General features: G+C 40.8%; 1 protein-coding gene across 1 annotated transcript in view; it reads right to left on the bottom strand.

Annotated features, from left to right (window-relative positions):
* Positions 1-20,569, bottom strand: part of LOC137874100 (general transcription factor II-I repeat domain-containing protein 2-like) — a 44,238-nt gene extending 23,669 nt beyond the window's left edge. The window contains exon 1 of the mRNA XM_068712731.1: positions 19,185-20,569. Coding sequence (XP_068568832.1) covers positions 19,185-20,569 — 1,385 coding nt within the window. The remainder of the gene's footprint in view (positions 1-19,184) is intronic.
* Between the last annotated feature and the right edge of the window lie 1,443 nt (positions 20,570-22,012).

The following is a 22,012-nucleotide window of genomic DNA, read 5'->3' as shown; positions in this document are numbered from 1 at the left end:
GCCTAATTATACGTCCTCTAGCACAGAGCCCCAAACTAAAAGCTTTAATTTTGAAGGCGAGTCGAATAACTTCCGGTATTTTTCTTGCTTCCCCGGCCAGCTTGATGCAGCATCTCCGTCGTTGCGTCTCCTTTTGTTGTGGGCTCCTCGGCTGCCTGGAATTGAAGCACAGAGGGGGCAGGTGCTGCTCCCGGCCCCGCTCCATTTTATTATGCTTCAGTTGACCTTTACAAAATGTCATAATAACAAAACAATATCCAAAAATAAATTCAATAAAGAAAAGTCCAAACGAATAAAGTGATTAATGACGCAATAAACTAATATTATTATAATCATAACTGCATTATTATTATTATTATTATTATTATTATTATAACAATAATACAATCATAAATTTGTCTATTTTCATATGATAAAAATGTCTTAAAATTCAGGTTTATTTCATATGGTCTTTTTTTCTAGAACGTTCCATTTAAGCAGTACTAGAAGTTGTTTTAAAGCTTTTTTATGTGTTTAGCTTTGTTTAAGTAACATTTGCTTTCATTTGAATCACCATTACACATGTTAAATTGATAATGAGATTTCGGTGCAACAGAAAAAAATTCAATCAAGCTATTCTTAATTTGCTTGACAGTCAATCATTAAACAAATGTGGATACTCAGTGGTTTCACAGACTCTTTTACAAATGGAAAAAAAATATTGTATGGAATAAATATTCACTTGGGAAATTCACTGCAATTATATGTACTAGTTTAGGATTACTGTGTGAGCAATACGCACTGATCCGACTCGATAATTTCATATTTCAGCCTCAGGGTCACCAGAGCAGAGCAGGCAACACACAAAGTGCCACCAATTAGACAGACAGGGTCATTTTCTGACAACACGCAGCAACAGACTGCATGCGGAGCTAGCAGGTCCTTTCTAATTGGTAAATACTCAAGTTACAGTGCCTCAAGAAGGAAGACTGAAATGTGTTTAATTAATCAGCGATAATTCACACTCGTTTTTTGGCCTAAATAATGAGCTTGCATGCTACTTCCTCCATCTGAAACTAAACCGTTCAGTAACGAGTTGAGATTGAGAAGAATTGGCTCAAACTGATTCAGAGTACGTCTGAGCAGCAAAGAGAGGCAGACAGGGAGTGTCAGTGTTCAAAGAGGCATTGCAAAAGATCATTCATGAAATAGAGATGAAAAAATACAATAAAAACATGACATTCTTTTACTAATAATGAAAAACACCAGGTCTTCCCTTTGATGACTCCTCTGGCGCACGGGAAGCAACTTCTTATTTGCAGACATTTTAATAATGATAATAGCTCACTGTTTTTATTCAGCTTGACATCCTAGATATATCTTTTAAAGGCATATTGTAAAGCCTTCTGGTTGCTTTTGTCTGAAATTGCTTTCTCATTTTGCCAAAGAATTTGATAATATATCTGCAGTGAGTGCCTTATTGTTATGCACCATTCACCTGGTCAAATCCCTCGTATGTGTAATGTACTTGGCAGTAAAGAGTTGTGATTGTGATTAGTGACGGTGTGAAACTTATATGTCGCCAATACTTCGGTACCTGTAAGTCTTATGGCTCTCCCATTAGCCGTAGCTGCATTTCATGTTCACGGCTAACTAGCAAATGTTAGCATGTTAACACCCTAAATGGTGAATTAACATTTAACCTGTTAGCATGGCTCTAGACTTTTCATCAGATTCTCCCACACACCAGTCTTTCATGTCATTGTTTTACATACATTTCAACAGTGGTCGTTTTTCAAACAATTTGATATAAATGTTATATAGGCACATGCGTCTTCATGGGCAGAAGGATGTATGAAGATGGGACCGTGAAGCCCATCAAAGAGAGTCACAGTCGTGTCACCAGATGCTCTTCCTCCTCCAGCTTTCAGTCAAGTCACAGGCAAAGAGTCAAACGAGGTAAAAGATGACATCAAATACCCTGGTTGGTTGCCATGAAAGGATTTCCAATTAATTTATTTTGGCCATATTCCAGGGGCTTTCATTTGCCCACTTTTCCTTTTACACTCGTATTTGATGTGAGTGCCGTTATTTTTCCTCTGAGCCTCTTTGCTCTAAGATTTACGGATTGTCCAGGTCTCAACTTAAAAAACACCTTGAGGATCTAGAGGACCTAATTTATGGGGTTGAAGCAACACACACAAACACACACACACACACACACACACACACACACACACACACACACACACACACCTACACACACACACATCTTACAACAGGCTCTTCATAATTCATCTGTGCTTTATCTTCCTTGTAATGCACAAAATTCTGAATATCTGACCAGCAGTCGGTACCTCCATATCAATTACTGGAAATTTAAATGCTGTGACACAATTTTATCCAATCAACCATATAAATCTGGAGGACAATATACAACATCTGAAATCTCCCTCTTCCTGCCTTGATATCCTGCCAACAGGCTTTTTAAAAAAAAATTCAAATTGATTGGCCCTGAGAGAAGAATATATCTTCTCTCAGGTGTCCTCAAAACTGCTGACGTCAAGCAACTCTTAAAAGTGAACAATCTAAACACATTGCTGATTAACAATTACAGGCCCATAACTAACCAAAACATAACCAACTGGTTGGATGATGGACTACTTTGTGTCCAAAGGTAATTACTCCTCTGAGCGAATAAATATGACACGTGGAGTTCCCCAAGGCTTATTTCTGGGGCCTTTTGTCTTTTAATATCAATGTGCTTCCTGGTTTTATGAAAAACAACAAAATAAGTTGCAACAATTATGCAGATAACGCACACATTTAGATAACCACATGACCCGGTGGCTATGATCCAGTACAAGCACTTTAGTAAATGTATTAAACAAATCAACAATTGGATGTGCCTGAAATTTCTACCATTAAGCAAAGTGGAACGTTTAAAAGTCAACGCAGATATTCAATCGGCACGTTCAAAACCAAAAAATCAAGCCATAAATCGGTGTAATCATGGACTCAGAACTGAATTTCAACAGCCACATGAAGACAATTTCAAAGTCAGCCTTTATCAGTTTATGAATATATCAAGGATTAAAAAACGCATGTCTCGGCGGGATTACTTTCCCATGCATTTATCTTCAGTAGACTCAACGACAGTAATGTTGTCTTCACAGGTCTCACTAAAGAATCTATTAGACAGCCACAGCTGATTCAGGACGCTCAATAAGACCAAGAAAGTGGATCACATCGCTCCAGTTCTGAGGTCTTTAGATCGGCTTCCTGTCTGTCAAAGAACTCTACTAATATAAAAAATACTACTGTTGGTTGATAAAAGCACCTCATGGTTTATTGCTGATCTTCTGCTACGTTGTGAACCACCCAGACATCTCAGGTGTTCTGGGACAGGTCTGCTTTCTGTCCCCAGAGTCAAATATGAACATGGAGAATCAGCGTTCAGTTTTTACGCACCATATATCTAAAACAAACCAGAAAAGTGCAGGTCCACTGCAACTCTCCAATAATGAAAGCTGGAGACTTTCCTGTTTGCATAAATGTCTAAAGGACCCTAGACCGATTTTTAGGCCCTCAGCTCGAAAATAGCATACCCATACAATAATGAGTGTAGTGTTGCAACTGTAAGGGATATTTTAATACTTTTGGTATTAAAATAACCCTAACACTTGTGAGATGTGTTAATATGTGTAAATATCAGTATATATGTTACTGGTTAAGAGTAGATTAAGATGGCACACAGCACAAATTGAAAATTCTAATTTTCAAATGGAAAAAAAAGCAATTTCAGGATATTTCTTTATTAGAAATCATGTAGGTCCAAGCTTTCCAGCTCTCCCAGATCATAGAACTATATGTTGAGGGTCTCTAAACAAATTTTTACTTTGATAAAGTGAAGTCGAGGTCAACCAAAATGTAATTTTGTTCCAGCTGTTTCATTGTAATTGTATATACTTTATAATTATATATTTCACTTCTTGTATCACTAATAGTGTTCAATCTATCCATATGCAGCAGTTTGGCATAATTTTGAGAGCCTGGATCCTCTCTGAAACTGTTAATGTTTGTCATCCATGGGATTTTATCGTCTGAATTCCAGTTTTTTTATCCTCCAGGGCCTTTCAGCCTGTGTGAAGGGCCGATTTGACCCATTGAACGTTCCATGGAAGTGTCACAGTCTGCTTTGTTGAAACAACCTAACGTGACTTTGATTGACAGAATCCGTTAGCCAATCAGAAAATAAAAACTACCCGAGTGTCAAATTTCTCAAATCCGATGTGCTGAGACGTATAACCCTGCCCCTTCCACTAGCAGGCACACGACGGCAGCGCCAGCTTTGAATTTAAACAGAGGATGATGAGCTGAACAGATGGACAGTAAACATGAACGGATTAATTATTTTTTTTTGCTGCAGAACATCTCAAAGTAAGGAGCTGGTTTATGATGTGATCGATTATGCGGATTATGATGATGGCTTTGTTTTGTAAGTAAAACTGCGAGGCTGTGTCGTAGCGGAATGTGAAAAAATGGCTGCGACCGTCTGGTCGCTAGCGATCTCCGGAGCTAACTGGTGTTAGCATTGAATTCATTTTTCAAAACGTTATTGGCATAAATGTGGCGAGTGGGACTGCCTAGGGGGCGCTATATCGATTGTGTTAATTGGTATTATACGTAGCTTTGTCATTATGTTGTGTTTGGAGTGTGTACAAACAGCTGAGATGACTTTGTAGCGCAGGAGCTGCAGTTTGAGCAGGTATGCGGCATCATTATATTCGTTACTGATGAGTGCACGTTATGAGTGGATTCATTTTTGGATGCATGCATCGCCCCCGCCGGTGGGGGCGCTCGGGCCAGATTGGTACTAAATTAGTCTTTTACTCATTAACTGTACGCCAATCAAGTCAGCATTGCAGGGATCACTTTTGCGCTCCTTGGTGGTTAATATTCATTTAATTTCGAGTGCACCTTTTATCAAACCACCTTTAATTATATAGTTCACAATTCAGACATTTTTATAACTCACAAAGACTCTCAGTACTAGAATAGCTTGTTGAGTTCATTTATACCGTACCATTACCCACTGAAGCAGCTCTGTCACCACAAGCATGCATTTAATGCAAGAATATAGCACGTTCAGTTTCACAATAAATACGTGAACATACAAACATTACATTACAGTCATTTAGCAGACGCTTTTATCCAAAGCGACTTACAATAAGTGTATTCAACATAGGTATTCAAGAGAACTAGTCACCAGAAGTTATAAGTACATCTCCTTTTCCAAACAAGCATCTAAGAGCATGAAGCAGAGCATAACTCTGAGCCAAAGTACAGTGCAGAAACAAACAAAAACAGTAAGAGCAGCAAACCAATATGAATACTATAAGTGCAACAAACTAGTATGAATACAATAAGTGCTGAGTGAAAGGCTCAGGGTAGCACTTCCTGAAGAGGTGAGTTTTCAGCCTGCGCCGAAAGATGGGCAGCGACTCTGCTGTCCTGACGTCAGTGAGAAGTTCATTCCACCACTGTGGGGCCAGGACAGAAAACAGCCATGACCGGGTCGATCGGCCGCAGGGACCTCTGAGCGACGAGCCGACCGATCGCTCCGAGGCAGCAGAGCGAAGTGGTCGGGCGGGGATGTAGGGCTTGACCGTGGCCTGGAGATAGGAAGGAGCTGTTCCTTTCACTGCCCTGTAGGCTAGCACCAGAGTCTTAGACTGGATGCGATTAGAGAAATGCACGTACAAGGCGTGTAAAGTGATCACATGGCCATATGAGCATGGGTGGGCCTAACAATGCCAGCCAATGGCATGGGAGCGTCAATCAGCACTGGTGTGATACCGTATCAAAATACAATATAAAAAGATGCCAGATCATAAACTGTTAAATACACTAAATGTCAGCACTAAATTAATATATTTCATACTGTGGCTCGTACTGTCTACTATCTGCTCAAAAATGATCATTAAAAGAAAATTATTGGTCAAAAATTGTGAGAACAGAGTCATTCCACCCCCATCACGCCCCTCCTTTGGGTCTTTGACTACCCCCAGACACACTCACCACCCCCCCACCCGTCTGTGTTTCAGTCCCCCCACCACGCACCCATCCACTCCACTGTCTGCCCTCTGTGCTCCCTACCGACCTATTAATTTTCATTTGGGCTATGCATGCACACAAACCATCCACCAACTGTCACATGTCATCTTCCCCAGGCTGGCTGGCTGGCTGGCTGGCTGGCTGGCTGGGTGGGTGGGTGGGTGGGTGGGTGGGTGGGTGTGTGTGAGTGAGTGAGTGTGTGTGTGTGTGTGTGCGTGCGTGCGTGCGTGCGTGCGTGCGTGTGTGAGTGTCTGGTGTCAGATTTATCAAATGAGGTTTACAAAGAGTGATGTGCAGCAAGAGAAACTGAATTGAATATGTCGCCTAATGAAATACCACAGTGACAAATGTATCAAGCGGTCACAATGAAATGAAGTTTGAAGACGCTTGTTTCCTTGTGTGACAGTACACAGAGGTACAGTTCATCTTATGTGTCCTTTACTCCAGCTGCTTACCACCAGAGTAGAGCACTACTGGGGGACATTTGTCCCACCAGAGAACTGAATTTTATTTACTGCACCTTTAGAATTTGACGATTTAAAGGGCAAGTGTGTAAGATTTAGGGCGATCTTTTTTGGAATATAATATGGAATAACAATTGCACCGCCATGTTTCGACAGTAGCCACCGTAGTTCTCTGACATGCTTTGAAAGCGAAGGGATAATTACTGGGTTGCAATCTTCAACCTCCCTACTAGATGCCACTAAACCCTAAACACTGGACCTTATGTGTTTTTAACTCAAATTAAATGACCTTTTTTGAATTTTTCCCAAATTTAGTTTCAAATTATCGTTAAAAAAAAAAAGTCAGGAAATTAAATCCCCGATTTTTTGGGTTTGTCTCATTGTTGGCAACACCATGGATGAATCAGCTCTCTTGATTGACAGTTCTTTGTCACTCAGATAGCTTCTATCTTTATCTTTCTCACCAGTTTTCACTGCTAAACCACTTTGACATATTGATATATTTCAACCAGCGCAGCTTTTCCAGCCTTTACGGCACTCGTTCAACGGTCCAGGAAGCACACCGACCAATTACATGCGTTAGTAAATCATTTCACGTGATGCTGGGCCCAACAGCTGGAAAAAGTACATAAGTCAGACAAGTTATTTCTCATGACGTGCTCGATAAAGAGAAATGTGGACAGAGAGACCAGCGAGACAAGAATGGACAGATTCTTATATGTTTATTATTTCCACAACCAGTACAAAACCAGTATGTCTCATATGTTCAGAGACCGTGAGGATTATTAAAAGAGGTAATGTGAACCTTTTTCAAAAGCTCTCTGTTATGTATTGTTTTTTTTATACAGTCCTTTGGCTTAGCCAAGGGATAATCATCTGTGGATGTTTTTCCAGACTTGAATATCACGGTCTATAGAGAAAACTGAGCTGACCAGATGCAGTCAGACTGTGCTTGCAGCTAAAATAATGTATTATGTATGACATCTAGAGAGAGAGGCTGATCTGCTGGGGAACACGTCTCATGTCCCTTTGACCTGGAGTTCATTCATTGTTACGTTAAAAAAATGGAATGGACTGCATTTATATAGTGTTTTTATTGCAGCCCTGTCTCCTAAAAATTACGTTCCCCCAAAACTAAAATGCATTTTCAATTCCGTTTGACTAGAAACTTATTTTCTCCCTGATTACGTTTGTGTTTGACTAATACAAATACGTTTCTAATTAACATATCTTTGCCGTACTCTAGTCTTTATTATTTTTCTGTGAGCTGCCTCGCCTCTACCCCCGCAACCCACAAGTTGTTGCCCACTGGGCTGCGCGTCCGGCACCAACGGGTAAGCGCCCGCCATTCGGACCATAAACCAAGTCCCAGATTTTACCCGGGGGACGTTCTGGAGGTATTGTGGCCGGGTGATGTGCCTCGTTGCTGTGGCGGAATGAGTCGAGAGTGGCGGGAAGTTGTGGAGGTATATTTTATTTATTTGTATCCATCTAACCCTAACCCTAACCCCACCCAAACCTCACCCTTAAGAGAGTCACGGTTACTCTCGGATTTTACCTGCGTGCCTTTGTGGAGGTATTGTAGCCGCGTAATGTTCCTCGTTACTCGGCCTGGATGAGCGTGTTTCTGCCGGAGACAGGCGGCGTGTTGCGGTAGTATTCTGACTGCGTAATCGGCCTCAATGCTCGGCTTCAAATCAGTGCGAAGGAGAGGCGGTGGTGGAGAGAGGAAAAAAAAGGTTAAAGTGTTAAAATGTTAATTAGAAACGTATTTGTAATACGTCAAACACAAACATAATGAGGGAGAAAAGGGAGAAAATATGTTTCTAGTCAAACTTGAAACTGCATTTTTGAGAATTGAGAATTGAAGAATTGAGAATGCATTCTAGTTTTGGGGGAGCGTAATTTTTAGGAGACAGGGTTGTTTTATTCATAGTTACAATAGGCCTCTCATTAACTGGTGATTCGGTAAATGTTTTGTTTCAAAGAGTCAGGCTACTGACGGTGTCTTCACTTCTATGTAACGCAACACAGACTCGAAGGCTCTGCGTGACCTGTAGTTTGATGAGTCCGTTAGAGAAGTAACGTACAGGAAAATTCTGCTTTCCATGGTCAAGTAAACTATGTAATGTTTGAGGGGCCATGTTGAGTTTTTTTATTTTCTGTCCACCTTTTAGAAGATGTTGTGTGAGTGATTTATTCATTCTGTCTCACACACATTCACCGAGCTGTCACCTTGTCCACTTCATCTTAATGACGGTTAGTGAGCAAAGTTCTACGTGTCACGATGTTTGCGGTTGAACTATTAGTTGTTGTTTTTTCAATCAGGGAAAGGAATAGATAAATTGCAGGGAAACACTGAGGCAGCAGCGAAAGGTTAGCCGTCAGCGAGCAACATAGCAGAGGACCGAGACGCTGGCTTATTGGTTTGTCTGTGAACCAGCTACACTCCATTATGAGGCTTATGGAGAACAAGGAAATAAGGGAATTTGAAAAATGGGACAGTTTGGTTTGTTTCATGACTCTTTTGTAACACAACATGGTAATGAAGCTCAGTAGTAATAAAGGAAAACAGGAAAAAAAAGCTCACAGTGAACTGAGATTCACATAGAATCTTTGGTTACAGAACAAAATCATGGAAGTCCACCATTCTTTTAGCAAACGGTCACTTAAACCCAGTAACAAGTACCTGGTGCCTGGTTTGTTTGCTTGCTTACCAGCCAGCTCAATAACAGATGAGGAACCAACAATGATTAAATCATGACATGCATTTAAAAATTTTACAAATTGAACTGAACAAAGGTTGATTTTCTGACCTTTGCACCGCAGATAAAATCACGTTGTGTGAAACGGACATAATCAAAACGTACTCTAAAGAACAGCCAACAATCAAGACGGGACACTTTAATCTCTCCTTTCAATCTTGACAAAGGCAGCACAGACCAGATCCACTACTTCTGTCCTTACCTTTCACAATAAAAGCCCTAGACATATACACTGTGTAACTGTTTACAAGAGGCAACTCAAATTCATTCAGAGCATTTCGCTAAAAGGAAACTCAATAAAAAAAACTTACAGTAGCTGAGGCTAAACAACAGCTTAGCTCAGACAGAAGCTGCTCTGTTTACATAAGATCCTGGTAGTCGGCCATCTGCCTGCCAGAATCCATTCAAACCTTTTATTGGAAAAGTGTCACAAAAATGTCTCTAATTCACATCACTGCCAGTATAAATAGTTTATATGCAAAATAGTCACGGGTGAGTTTCATTCATCACATTTTTAGATGGTTTATTTGTCGATGTGTCAAGGCCTTAAAACTCCCCTACTGCAGTGCCTAGTGGTAGAACAATCGGGTACATTACATATACAGTACTACATATACAGTACATACCCTCTTCACAGTAATTAAAGGAATATTTCACCCACAAAATGATTCAACTCACCTTGTGCTACCTTGAATTCTTTTGTTTTTCGCACATGCCTCCATGGTGAACAAACAATAAAAAAACAAAGCAAGTCCTTTATGAATTAGTAAATGGAGGCTGTGTGAACAGTCTCACAGGAGAGCTACTCATCAGGAGGAGTCTAAAGTGTTTTAGGTAGTAAGGTTTAGGCGCAGATGTATGTGTTTGGAAAGAGCATATATGAGACTTGGATTATACTGCATGTTAGAGTTTGTAAACGGAGGTTTTGATGCAGTTTTGCTGATGTTAAACCTAGACCCCATTCACTTCAATTCATCAAGAGTTGTTTTTAAGAATTCAAAGTAGCACAAGGTGAGTAAATGATATACAAACAGTCATTTTGTGGGTGAAATATTCCTTAAATACCACTACTGATGGCTGTGTGTCACTTGGGAATTCCATTAGCCGTACCAGAGAGTCAGCATGGACGAGGGTCCTGGAGCTGGACCACCTAACTGGAATGCCGCCATTACTTAAGGTTATCATAACATCTATGCTTTTTCTATGGCATGTCAAAGTGTCTACACTGTTTTGCCCAAACAATGAAAAAAATGTCTCTTTGCATAACTTTTCCAGGCATCTGTTCAGTCAGTCTCACATCCAAGGGTGAAACTCATCCCCATCATTAGCACCTTGTATTGATCAGCCCTGTCCAGCCTTGCTCGTGTTTTACAGTATATCATCCTGGGTGGTGAATGACAGGCAGGCCAGACTCTGGAACCCCCCTGAGGCTGCGTCCATCTGTTGTTTGGAGCTGCACGATCAATACCGCCAATGTTAATGACGGCTAAAAGCCTGCTAGGAAACCTGAGAGGCTCTTTTAGCCCAGGGCCAGCGGTCACCCTGGTGGGCTATCAGTCCTCGCACTGGTCAGCTGAAGACTAACCCAAAGAGGGCTGGTGGTAGAACATCAGATTCAGTTTTGACTTGTTAAGATGAGCCAAAGACCTTGAAGATGTTTCTATCGCCATGATGAGCACGGATGAGAACAGGGTCGGTGGTTTACACAAGGCCTTAGATACCAGAAGAAAGCTGAGAGAATGTATGCTGCACCATGTTGAAACGTACAATGCCAACATTTTATTGTGGCGACTGGGTTGCCTTCCTTTAGGTCAGAGAAATAAACACTACTTGAGAAATTAGAAAGTACAACTTTTAAAAGCTTTATTAACAAGCATATTCATGATCCATACAATCTGCTGGAGTCAAATATAATATAAGCTTACTTGATTAAAAAAGGTCAAAATTCGAATTAATCATTTTATTTTTGGGGGCAGAAGAGTCTTTGGGGATTTTGTAAAAGTTATTCAATATTCTGGCACCTTTAAAAAAAAAACTTAAGAAAGTAATTTAAGAAACTGATGTCTGTGACTCTAATGTAGCCATGCTCTACAACATCAGGAGGATTCGTCCCTTCCTCACTGACTAGACGGCGCAGGTTCTCATCCAGGCTCTTGTCATCTCCCGCCTGGACTACTGCAACTCTCTACTCGCCGGAGCCCCGGCGTCGGCCATCAGACCTCTGGAGCTTGTCCAGAAAGCTGCAGCTCGCCTGGTGTTCAATCGCCCCAAGTTCTCCCACACAACTTCCTTTCTCCATTCTCTACACTGGCTACCTGTAAGAGCTCGCATCCAGTTTAAGACTCTGGTGCTAGCCTACAGGGCAATGAAAGGAACAGCTCCTTCCTATCTCCAGGCCATGGTCAAGCCCTACACCCCCGCCCGACCACTTCGCTCTGCTGCCTCGGGGCGATTGGTTGCCCCGTCGCTCAGAGGTCCTGGCGGCCGATCGACCCGGTCACGGCTGTTTTCTGTCCTGGCCCCACAGTGGTGGAATGAACTTCCCACTGACGTCAAGACAGCAGAGTCGCTGTCCATCTTTCGGCGCAGGCTGAAAACCCACCTCTTCAGGAAGTGCTACCCTGAGCCTTCCACTTAGCACTTATTGTATTCATACTAGCTTGTTGCACTTATTGTATTCATATTACTTATAGCACTAACTGTTTTTCTTGTTTTTGCACTGTACTTTGGCTCTGAGTTATGCTCTGCTTCATGCTCTAAGATGCTTGTTTGGAAAAGGAAATGTACTTATGACTTCTGGTGACTAGTAGTTCTTTTGATTACCAATGTTGAATGCATTTATTGTAAGTCGCTTTGGATAAAAGCGTCTGCTAAATGACTGTAATGTAATGTAATGAAAGCAAAGCTTTCAAATGTGCAAGAGAGCATTACTGAACATGGCTGTGGGGCAAAAAATAACCTTCTGAACCGCCACCACTCACTTCCAAGGCGAGTGATGTATCCAATGACAAGACACAGTGTGTAATAATCCTGTCACCTTAAAGCAAACAAAGAATACAGATGTATGCACTATGAGAGCACAAACATACTGAAGGTATTCAAATTAGTCCTTTGCATAAGACACAGGGCCTCAGGAGTGTGCAGCACCCAATCACATGACCTTGTCATTCCAAATAACATGTGGAACATTCAGCCAAAATGCATATTGTGTATTCTCGAGGCCTAAGAAACCTTCTTCCCTAATATAACATTTGCAAAACCAATTTTAAAAAACATCTATAGTATTAAAAATACAAGTGTTAACTCATTTGAATGTTTTGTTTTAATAATCAATAGTCTTACATACAGAAACCAGGGAGGAATAAGACCATGTAAACATTCAGGGCTCAGCCCAAACCTGGATGCGCTATTTTACAAGTCACTTGATAATAGAATGGCTTAAAATCTGTATATCATTTGGAAAAAAATAGTCATAATCTAATTATTATAATTTTAAAATGAAAAAAAATCATCCTGTAGAGCCAACATCCTCTTTAGTATTGTTATCCAACTGTCTTCATCGTTCTGAAACTAGTACACATCAAATGTTGAGTCAGTCACTTAGGCTACATCCACACTGATACACAAAAAAAATCATCGTTTTCGAGATGATCTCCGTCCAGACTAAAACGCCTGAAAACAGATATCACATGACTATTCACGTACACTGGGCATGCAGGTGGGTGCCGTGTAAATAGGAAGTAGATTGTTGCTTAGTTAAAAAAAATGACAGATTACGACAGAGTAATAAAGTAGACCTTTCCACGAAAGGTTGTGTTTGATACTTAAGATCTTCTCTAAAATCTTCCTCTATAAACTCAAACAGACACATTTCGTGGAAATTTTTAGAAGTTTTATTTTTCAGACTTAGTTACAACGCTGCGGGTCTCTCTCTCTCTCTCTCTCTCTCTGTCTCTCTCTGTCTCTCTCTCTGTCTCTCGCTCACATCAAATTTACTTTAAAATCAACACTTACACATAAAGGTTTACTAGATTATGGGTCCATAAATGTGGTCAACACACATCTCTCACTCATTTCCTCGATTTTGTTGTCGTTTGTTCTCACTCGTAGCTCTGCTGGTGGCTGAACTCTCTGTCTTACTGGAGAGCAATTCATGTTTTGTTCCTTTATAGTTTATGTGTGGACTTCACAATAGTTGTGCTGAACAAAATAAGCATTATTAAGAAAAGGAAAGTCCTCCGTTTTGTGTCCGTCCTCCTCAAAGCCACTAACCGTGACTTCAGACGGCCGCTCCGTAGGTCTGATAACGCCGCTGGTCACGCCGCTTACTAATCACTCCAATAACAGCTGTTTTCTCCACAGACATGCAGACTTTAACTAAACAACAGCTGCTAGTAAAGACAACAAGGTCAGCAACGTCTGTAATCAGTTATCCATGTTGAATTAACCTGGTAGTCGATCGATAATCAAAACTGTTGTTTGTGATTTTCCAAGAAAGGGTCACGTGATAGGGGTGTGATGAATCAGGGAATGACACGCCGTGACTGCTAAGAACCAATCAAGTAGCGAACTTGGGTGTGGGGGCGTCATCGTTTCCAAATGTATCCGTTTACGAACATCCACACGAAGAGGCAACGACGGAGTTTTCAAACTCCTCCGTTTTCAGTGCTTGAAAACGCCGGCATATTGTGGACGCTCAGCGTGAACGTAGCAAAACATATGCATTTTCAAATGGACACGGAGTAGTGTGGACATGGCTTTAGTCAGAGGTGTAAAACAAAGCTGTAGCAATTTCAGAATGCTTCAGTATATTCGCTGAATTCACACTGACCTAATATCCCATTATCCCACCTCAACTCCTCAACTCTTCTGTCCTCAACAGTGGCGGACCGTGTATTTTATACCTGGGCCTTCAGTGCTACAAGGGTTTTCTGCACGCCTCGGGCCTCTCTTCTTACCTAGAGACATAGAGGTGAAATCTGATTGGATAAAAGCTCTACTTAAAACAAGCTGTGCTGGAAGCAGCGCTGCAGGCTGGAAGCAGAGCAACTGAGGAAGACAGTAGCTGTGCAATGAGAAAATAAGCTAATGGCAAAAATAATTAGAATACATGTTGTGTATTTATGAAAAATTATTAAATTATAAAATAGCTATAACTTTGTGATTCTGTTTAGGCCAGCAGAGAAGGCTTTGCTGGCCCTGACGGCCCACCACTGGTCCTGAATCACTTCCTCCCAACTCCTTAAATGCGCTCGGAGGAGTTGAGGAGAAAGGAAGCCAATGCTGCCTTTGCAGAAGTGTTATTGCAACAGATGTATAAATGCTCCTCCTCCAGCTTCACAGCTGGCAGAACTTAAAGGAGCCCTGGCGGGACAAGCACCACTTCACAAATCGTTATTGTCAACGATTTATTTCATAAGGGTACACCAATTATTCAAGGCAGACAAAGACTGTCGTTACACATATTTTGTTTAAAAGATGATTCCCGTTAAACAATCGTCTAGGGCTTTACAAATACATTTCACCACTGTAATGCAAAGCAGTTTAATATAGAGGAACGGGTGATGTGACAGGTGATACAGCTGTGGACACATGAGTAAAACACGTTGTTTGAATTGAAGTGTCCCGTTTCCAAACTGAAGATTCCTCTGTCGTCGATTCTCATCCTCTCGTCTTAGGCTGCGTTCAATTAAGTCATTTTCAATGGAGGCCGGTGACATGAAGCTACAAACTGTCACTGTGTAACAGCCATGATACAGACTACAAGCACAATTGTTTCAGCTCTCCAGTGACGAGGTGAAGCCTCAACCAAATATGTTGTTGTTCCACCCTGTTCGGTTCCATCTAAAAAGAATGTCGTTAGCCAGTCGCTATTTAACGGCATAACTACGGCCCACAAGCACTGAGGACATGTGACTGTTTAGTTGCTCTTGTCGTTCATAGTGTTTAACATAGCATTATGGGGGCGGAGCTAAGATGCAAGGAAGAGACTCAGGTGATTAAAACAAAGATGTGAAATAAGGTACTAATAATGTTTAATACATCTTTAGCTGCGGAAAGTGAGTTTCCTGCTGAACTGAGCCCCAACCGTCATCTAACATTGTCTATGTAAAAAAAAAGAGCTTCTGAAACAGCATCCAGACCAACATGGTGCAAAGATCCCAAATCACTTAGAACAGTTAAAATAATCCTGTTTCCACAGCCCCGTCTCTGTCTGTCAGCATGCAAACAACATACAGTACCAGGTCACGTCTTCACAAACACATTGTCTCACGTTCCCCAGAGAAGGTTCCAGCACTTCATCACCACCCTGACTAACCGTCGGAGCTTGTAGCATCTCGACAGGGCGCTCTGGGATTCACAAATGTGCGACAAAGGTGTTTATGACTCCGATTTGTGTTGTGCAGTATCGCACTGCAGAAAGACATTTCACATCTTCTGTTCCTTTGCACCCGGCACATTAGATATATGCAGTTATATTTACTAAAACTGATTCGCAACATATTTTATGCCGTTGAGAGAATTCAGTCAAAATACTGAAGAACTGATGGTTAATGCCATTTTTACAACTTTTAAAAAATTATGAATTATTTTGGTAACACTTTATAATAACTACACTCTATGAAGCATTAGTTAAGTGTGAGTAAACACCTAATTCATCATTTATAAAGCATTGTTCCTACATTAACACTCATTAGTATACAATTCATAACAACAGTTATAAATGTTTTATTCTTGATTAATAAGCTTGTCTGTTATGTGTTTCATGATTGTGTTTTCATACTTTATAAATGATGGATTCCCCATTTGTAAATTTAGTATTATATATATTACAAACCAATTATTAAGGAGTTGTAGATGATTATTAACATAATAAGTAAAATCAGCGGTGTAGGTGGGTGTCTGCGTGAGTGCTTAGTGTGGTGTGAGAAATAAACGTTGCATGGATGGGAACAAAACAATAATGCACGGGAGCAGAGGATCTCGCCGCCAGAAAGGCGGAGCTTTATACACGGAGAGGGCCCAGGTGCCTCCAATTAGGGTGATCAACACCTCCAGGTACCTGTTGCATTAAAGAGACACATATATGTACAAGTATACAAGCCAGGGGACCGAGCTACTAAATAACTGATCCATAACTTCCGTTCACCTTTAAGATAGATCCCACTTGTTACAACTACCTTGCACCATATTTTTCTCACAAGCCAATCAGAGCAGACTGGGCTTTCTCAGGAGGGGGGCTTAAAGAGACAGGCGCTAGAACGGAGCATTTTAGACAGACGGTGAATACATGTATATTCAGGCAGACAGTATGAGGAAAACAAAGTGTTTTTTGAACATTGAAGCTTTTAATCATGTTATAGTAGAAACCCAAAACACAAGTATGAACCTAAAAGTGAGCATGATATGCCCCCTTTTAAACCTACAGTGACCAGCTGTTTTAGATAATTACTGAGCTTTTTTAAAATGAATTAACTTTATTAGCTGTAAAGATGATGAGACACACTAACACATTGGAATAACTCAGGACCATACCAGCCTTAGTCTTTATATATAGAAAAAGTAAACACCTTTGGTCTTGTGTCACTGTTGAACTCTGAACTGAACGCAGACAACTATGTTTTCCTTTAAACACAAAAGCTTTTATCATGCTTTATTTGCATTATAATATGTGGATATCTTGGGGAAGATACATGAAGGATGTTGTCAGTGAATGTTTTTCAGATACAGTCCATTCAGTTAGAACGTTTTGAGATTTTGCAGATGCATTCATGACAGATGATTATGCAACATTCAGCATTTTAATAGACATGTTGTATAATGTAATGGATTTTACGCTGTGGCATGCGGTGACAAACTGTGCAGACAGTTTTGCAATTTATTTTCATAGAATAACTCTGAGAACAAAGAAAAAAGTAGATTAAAAACAACAATGACAGCAATATTTCCAAATAAAATAAAACCCCACAATATATTTTAAATGTGAATCCATGCAGATTCAACAGCATGCTGTCTGATAATAAATCACATTTTCTGCTCATAATACAATATAAACCTCAGAGTTTGTGCATTTAACTCTGATACAAACAGAAATGTTAATACATACTGTACTTACATACATCAGTAAGTGATTAACAAAAAAAAATCACTATGTAATAAGCCAGTCACAGTCAATTCAGTGTGAACTATTGAGAAATGTATGCATTCACTGCATTCATGAAAAATTACGTTTATTAAATCATATTCTGGGTTGTGGAAATGAAAGGAGGAAGACAAAAGGTGGATAGCCTATTTAACATATGCAACATTTAGCATTTGAATGGACATGTTATATGATGTAATGGCATTCATGCTGTGGCATGTGGTGACAATTTATTTTTTCCTAACACAACTCCGAGAAAAGCTTCAAATCTCTTTGACTGAGTTGTATTTTTTCTCGTTGAGCCATCTGTATGTGAAAAGTTCTTTATCACAGAAAGAGTTTCGCAGTTCTTCTGCATTAGAAAGGAGACAAGGACAAACTGCAGAGACCCTTTAAACTAGGAAAAAAGACAGAAACCATTACAAGGATAACACATGAAGGACACCGTCTCCAGACGGATGTGGAGGCGACAGAAAGTTAGTTTAGAGTTTATAACATGTCATTCATCGTTGAGGAGGAGCGTCACTCATCCAACACTGGCCACATAATCTTTTTTTCTTGTATCCCCATTTTTCACTTGCCAAATGGTTTCTGAGCCTTAGCTTCTCATCTCCATCCCTGACAGTAAAGAGATATTCTGCCAATTCAGAAATGACTTTGGGGCAGATAACAACGTAATCCACTTTTGCTCTTAGTTTCTGCCTTCCATTCTCCCAAGTATTTTTTTGGCATTGCTTGATGATTAGTTTGAGTGGAGTTAGTGTTAGGAAGGCAGCTGACTGATAAGCGTTTCTCTGAAACATCTACAGCAGGGGTCCCCAAACTTTTTCCTGTGAGGGCCACATAACTTTTCCCTTCTCTGATGGGGGCCGGGGTCAGTTTGTAACAGATAAAGTGTGACGATCGCAGGGGTGCCGAAATGTAAACATTTATTGTTTTCCAGAAAGCCACACATAACCAAATATTAATAACCCTTTCCGGGATCTTCACAGAAAAAAAAGTCAGGAAATAAATAATAATACTATTAATGAAATAAATAACACTATTTATGAAATAAATAATAACCAAATAACCCTCTCTGGGATCTTCACAGAAAAAAAGTCCATTTAACATTAACTTTCTGTTGTGCCGTGCACAATCTTAACAGGTAAAAGTTTAGCTTAGTTGTCAGAGCAGAATCTCTTACTCAAATGACTCATATGAGCAGTCTCTCAAAGTTCTTGTGTTCCTTCCTTATAATCCTTTTGTAGGTTCCAGTAGGCTTGTAGACACTGCTGTTTGCAGCTCTCTCTCATTAACTTCCCTGTGAAAACCACAAAGCAAGCAGGCTGAGAAACCGAACTCAGTGATACAGCACCTACACAGCACAATACATTTCACTACCAGTATGGTTGTGGAGATGGATTTTATCCCAGTAGATTTTATTATGATTAAATTTGTTTATACTCAGAATGACTCATTCAAGTCAGAAAAGTGAGCTTACCTATGTATGTTCATCAGTGTGAACCGTGGGCCTGCATCTGGCTGGTGAGAAGTTGAATGTCAGGTTCCATTTTAGTCACAGCCAGTCTCAAACACTGATGCAGATGTTCATCTGTCAATCTTGATCTCATCGGAGTTTTCAGGTGTTTCATGTGTGAAAAGGTTTGCTCGCAGATATATGTGCTGCCAAAAAGTGTAAACATCTTTATTGCGTGTTTTTTTATGTTAGGGTACGTGTCGTTTGGGAGGGCAGCATAGAAGTCAATGAGACTGTTGGGCTTGAATGCGTCTTTCAGAACATCGCAGTTCTGTAACTCGGCCAACTCAAACTGATAAGAAGGCTGGGCTTCATCGATGTCGGCAAGAAAGGGGTTCTGGAAAAGACAGATTTCTTTTGCATTAACATGTAGTTGCCGGAATCGCACACCGAACTCCGCCTTCAGCATTTCCAGTGCTTCCACACACTTTTCAGCTGGGAACGGGACCGCTGGGTTCTCTGCAGAGAGGTTTTGGGTAGCAGGGAGATGGATGAAGTTGTGATTTTTCACTTGTTCCAAAAGCAGCGCAAGTTTCACCTCAAATGCTTTTATGTGAGAATACATGTCGCAAATGAGTTTTCCCTGGCCTTGTAGCTGCAAGTTAAGGCTGTTCAGCATTTCTGTCACGTCTGTTAAAAATGCGAGGTGCCATTTCCATTCTGGGTCGATCAGCTCTGGGACCGTTTTATCTTTTGAATGAAGAAATGCGTTAATTTCGGGTAGCAGCTCGTAAAAACGCCTCAAAACTCTGCCCCGGCTCAACCATCGGACCTCTGTGTAGTACAGCACATCGCCGTGCGCAGACTCCAGTTCAGACAGGAATTGTTGGAACTGCCTGTGTTTAAGTCCCTTTGCTCTGATGAAGTTTATGCATGACACCACAACCTTCATGACAGAATCCCACTTCAACACTTTGCAGCACAGTGCTTGCTGGTGAATTAGGCAGTGGACTTGTAGTGGGGCGGTGAGACCCCGTTCTTCCATCTCCCGGTTCATGCGTCCTATTAGACCCCGAGACGCGCCCACCATACTAGGAGCCCCATCAGTCGTGATGCTGGCAAGCTTTGACCAGTCTAGGTCCAACTCTTCCATGGTTTGGCATACTTTGCCGAAAATATCCTCCCCCGTTGTAGTCCCTTTGAGACTTTGGAGGGCTGCCAGCTCCTCGCACATCTCAAAGTTTGCGCTAACTCCACGAATAAAAATGAGCAGCTGCGCTGTGTCTAGCACGTCCGTGCTCTCATCCAGTGCTAATGAAAAAAAGTCAAATTCTTTCGTCTTCTGCTGCAGCTGGGCATATACATTACCCCCGATTTCTTCAATGCGTCTGGTGATTGTACTCGCCGACAGACTCACGGCATTAAAGACATCTTTCTTCTCGGGACACACCTCTTCCGCGACAGCATTCAAACATTTCTTGACAAACTCTCCATCAGTGAAAGGTTTACCGCTGCTTGCTATAAGTTGAGCAACCCGAAAGCTGGCCCGAACGGATGACTGGTTCAGCTGAGCTTGGCGTACAAATGTATTCTGCTGAGCTAACAGTCCACTTTTTAGCTTTGAGAGTTTGTCTGCTTGCATTTGGCCTTGCAAGTTATCATACTTGTCTTTCTGACGGGATTCATAGTGTCGGCGCAGATTGTATTCTTTGAATACCGCCACCGCCTGTTGACAGATGAGACAAACAGCCTTTTCTTTGCATTGAACAAAAAAATAATCGTTTGCCCACTGCAGGTTAAATACCCTGCATTCTGAATCAATTTTTCGCTTACCTAACCTTTTCGCCATTGTTCCGTTCTGTTTGACAGGGGCTAGTCTAGGATTTGCGTGGCCAGACTGAAAAAAAAATCATAATGCGTCTCTGGTATTGTTCAGGGGGCCGGGCCAAATGTGGAGGCGGGCCGTATCCGGCCCACGGGCCTTAGTTTGGGGACCACTGATCTACAGTATATGTTGTTGTGGAAAATTTCTAATGATAATCGGGAGAAGAGTTTTGTTGACAAATCAAAATGATAGTCTTCAAAAGATTCAAAGTTGTCTTTGTTTGTTTATTCATTTGCAAATGGGAAGATAATTCAACAGAGCACGTATCACAGCAGTCTGTTGAGAAAGCCTTCAACGAAAAACAATATTCAATACTCTTTATACAGTTATTATCTCTCAAGGGAGTCACACCCACAAGGGCTTATCTATTGTATTTTGCTGACTCCCCACAGTTTCGATACCTTTCAGGAAAAACGAGGACAAGCTGCTCATTATTGCATAGTTTCAACTTTCTTGACTCCAGATAAGGTCAAATTAATAAGCTACAGTTGTTATTTCCAGTTTCGGGTTCACAGCAAGGACACACAGTTGTATATGCATATTTTTTCCATTACAATGTAGTTTGAAATATTTGTTGCCAGTTTGTGGGTATTAGTTCTTGATGAAAATCAGACTAATCCTGCCCAAACCTGTCTCTTCAGGGGTTTTCCTTTGAATGTGGACGATGCATATACACATCTTTCACATATTTTTATCATCTCCTCTAAACCAATAGCGTGAACATTAACCCTGAATTATGATGCTGTGAAAAACAGAGAGAGAGGCAGTAGAATTGAATAAACCAGGTATTTATTATAGCGTAATAAATATATGTATGTTCTTGACTCTTCCAGTACGTTGCCTGTATATTCAGTTCCTCTTAAGATGTTTATTGCATGCACCAAACACCAAGGCCTTGACCTTGTATGTGACCTACTTGGCATTAAACCCTATTGTGATTCTCATTCTGGTTCATTTCTATGACCGCTCATCACCCTTTCATTTGATTTCTTTCTTCATGCTTCCTCTTCACAGCTGTAGGTAGGTATGAATTATCAAGGAGAGGAGATAGAAGGAAGCCTCCTTTTCTCTTTAATGTTTCCACTTCCAGTTTTCAAATGAACTCTGGAATGTCTCCAAATGTTCACTTTGAGTCCCAAAAAGAGGCACGCATTCTGGTCCAGGCGCTTAACCTCATTTCTTAAAATCCCCTCAATAAAA

Source organism: Cebidichthys violaceus, unplaced genomic scaffold (assembly GCF_023349555.1).
Source record: "Cebidichthys violaceus isolate CVI_PGR_0920_01 unplaced genomic scaffold, fCebVio1.0.p SCAF_17, whole genome shotgun sequence".
Taxonomy (NCBI): domain Eukaryota; kingdom Metazoa; phylum Chordata; class Actinopteri; order Perciformes; family Stichaeidae; genus Cebidichthys; species Cebidichthys violaceus.
Note: the sequence above shows the minus strand (reverse complement) of the source record. Positions and strands in the feature narration are given on the sequence as shown.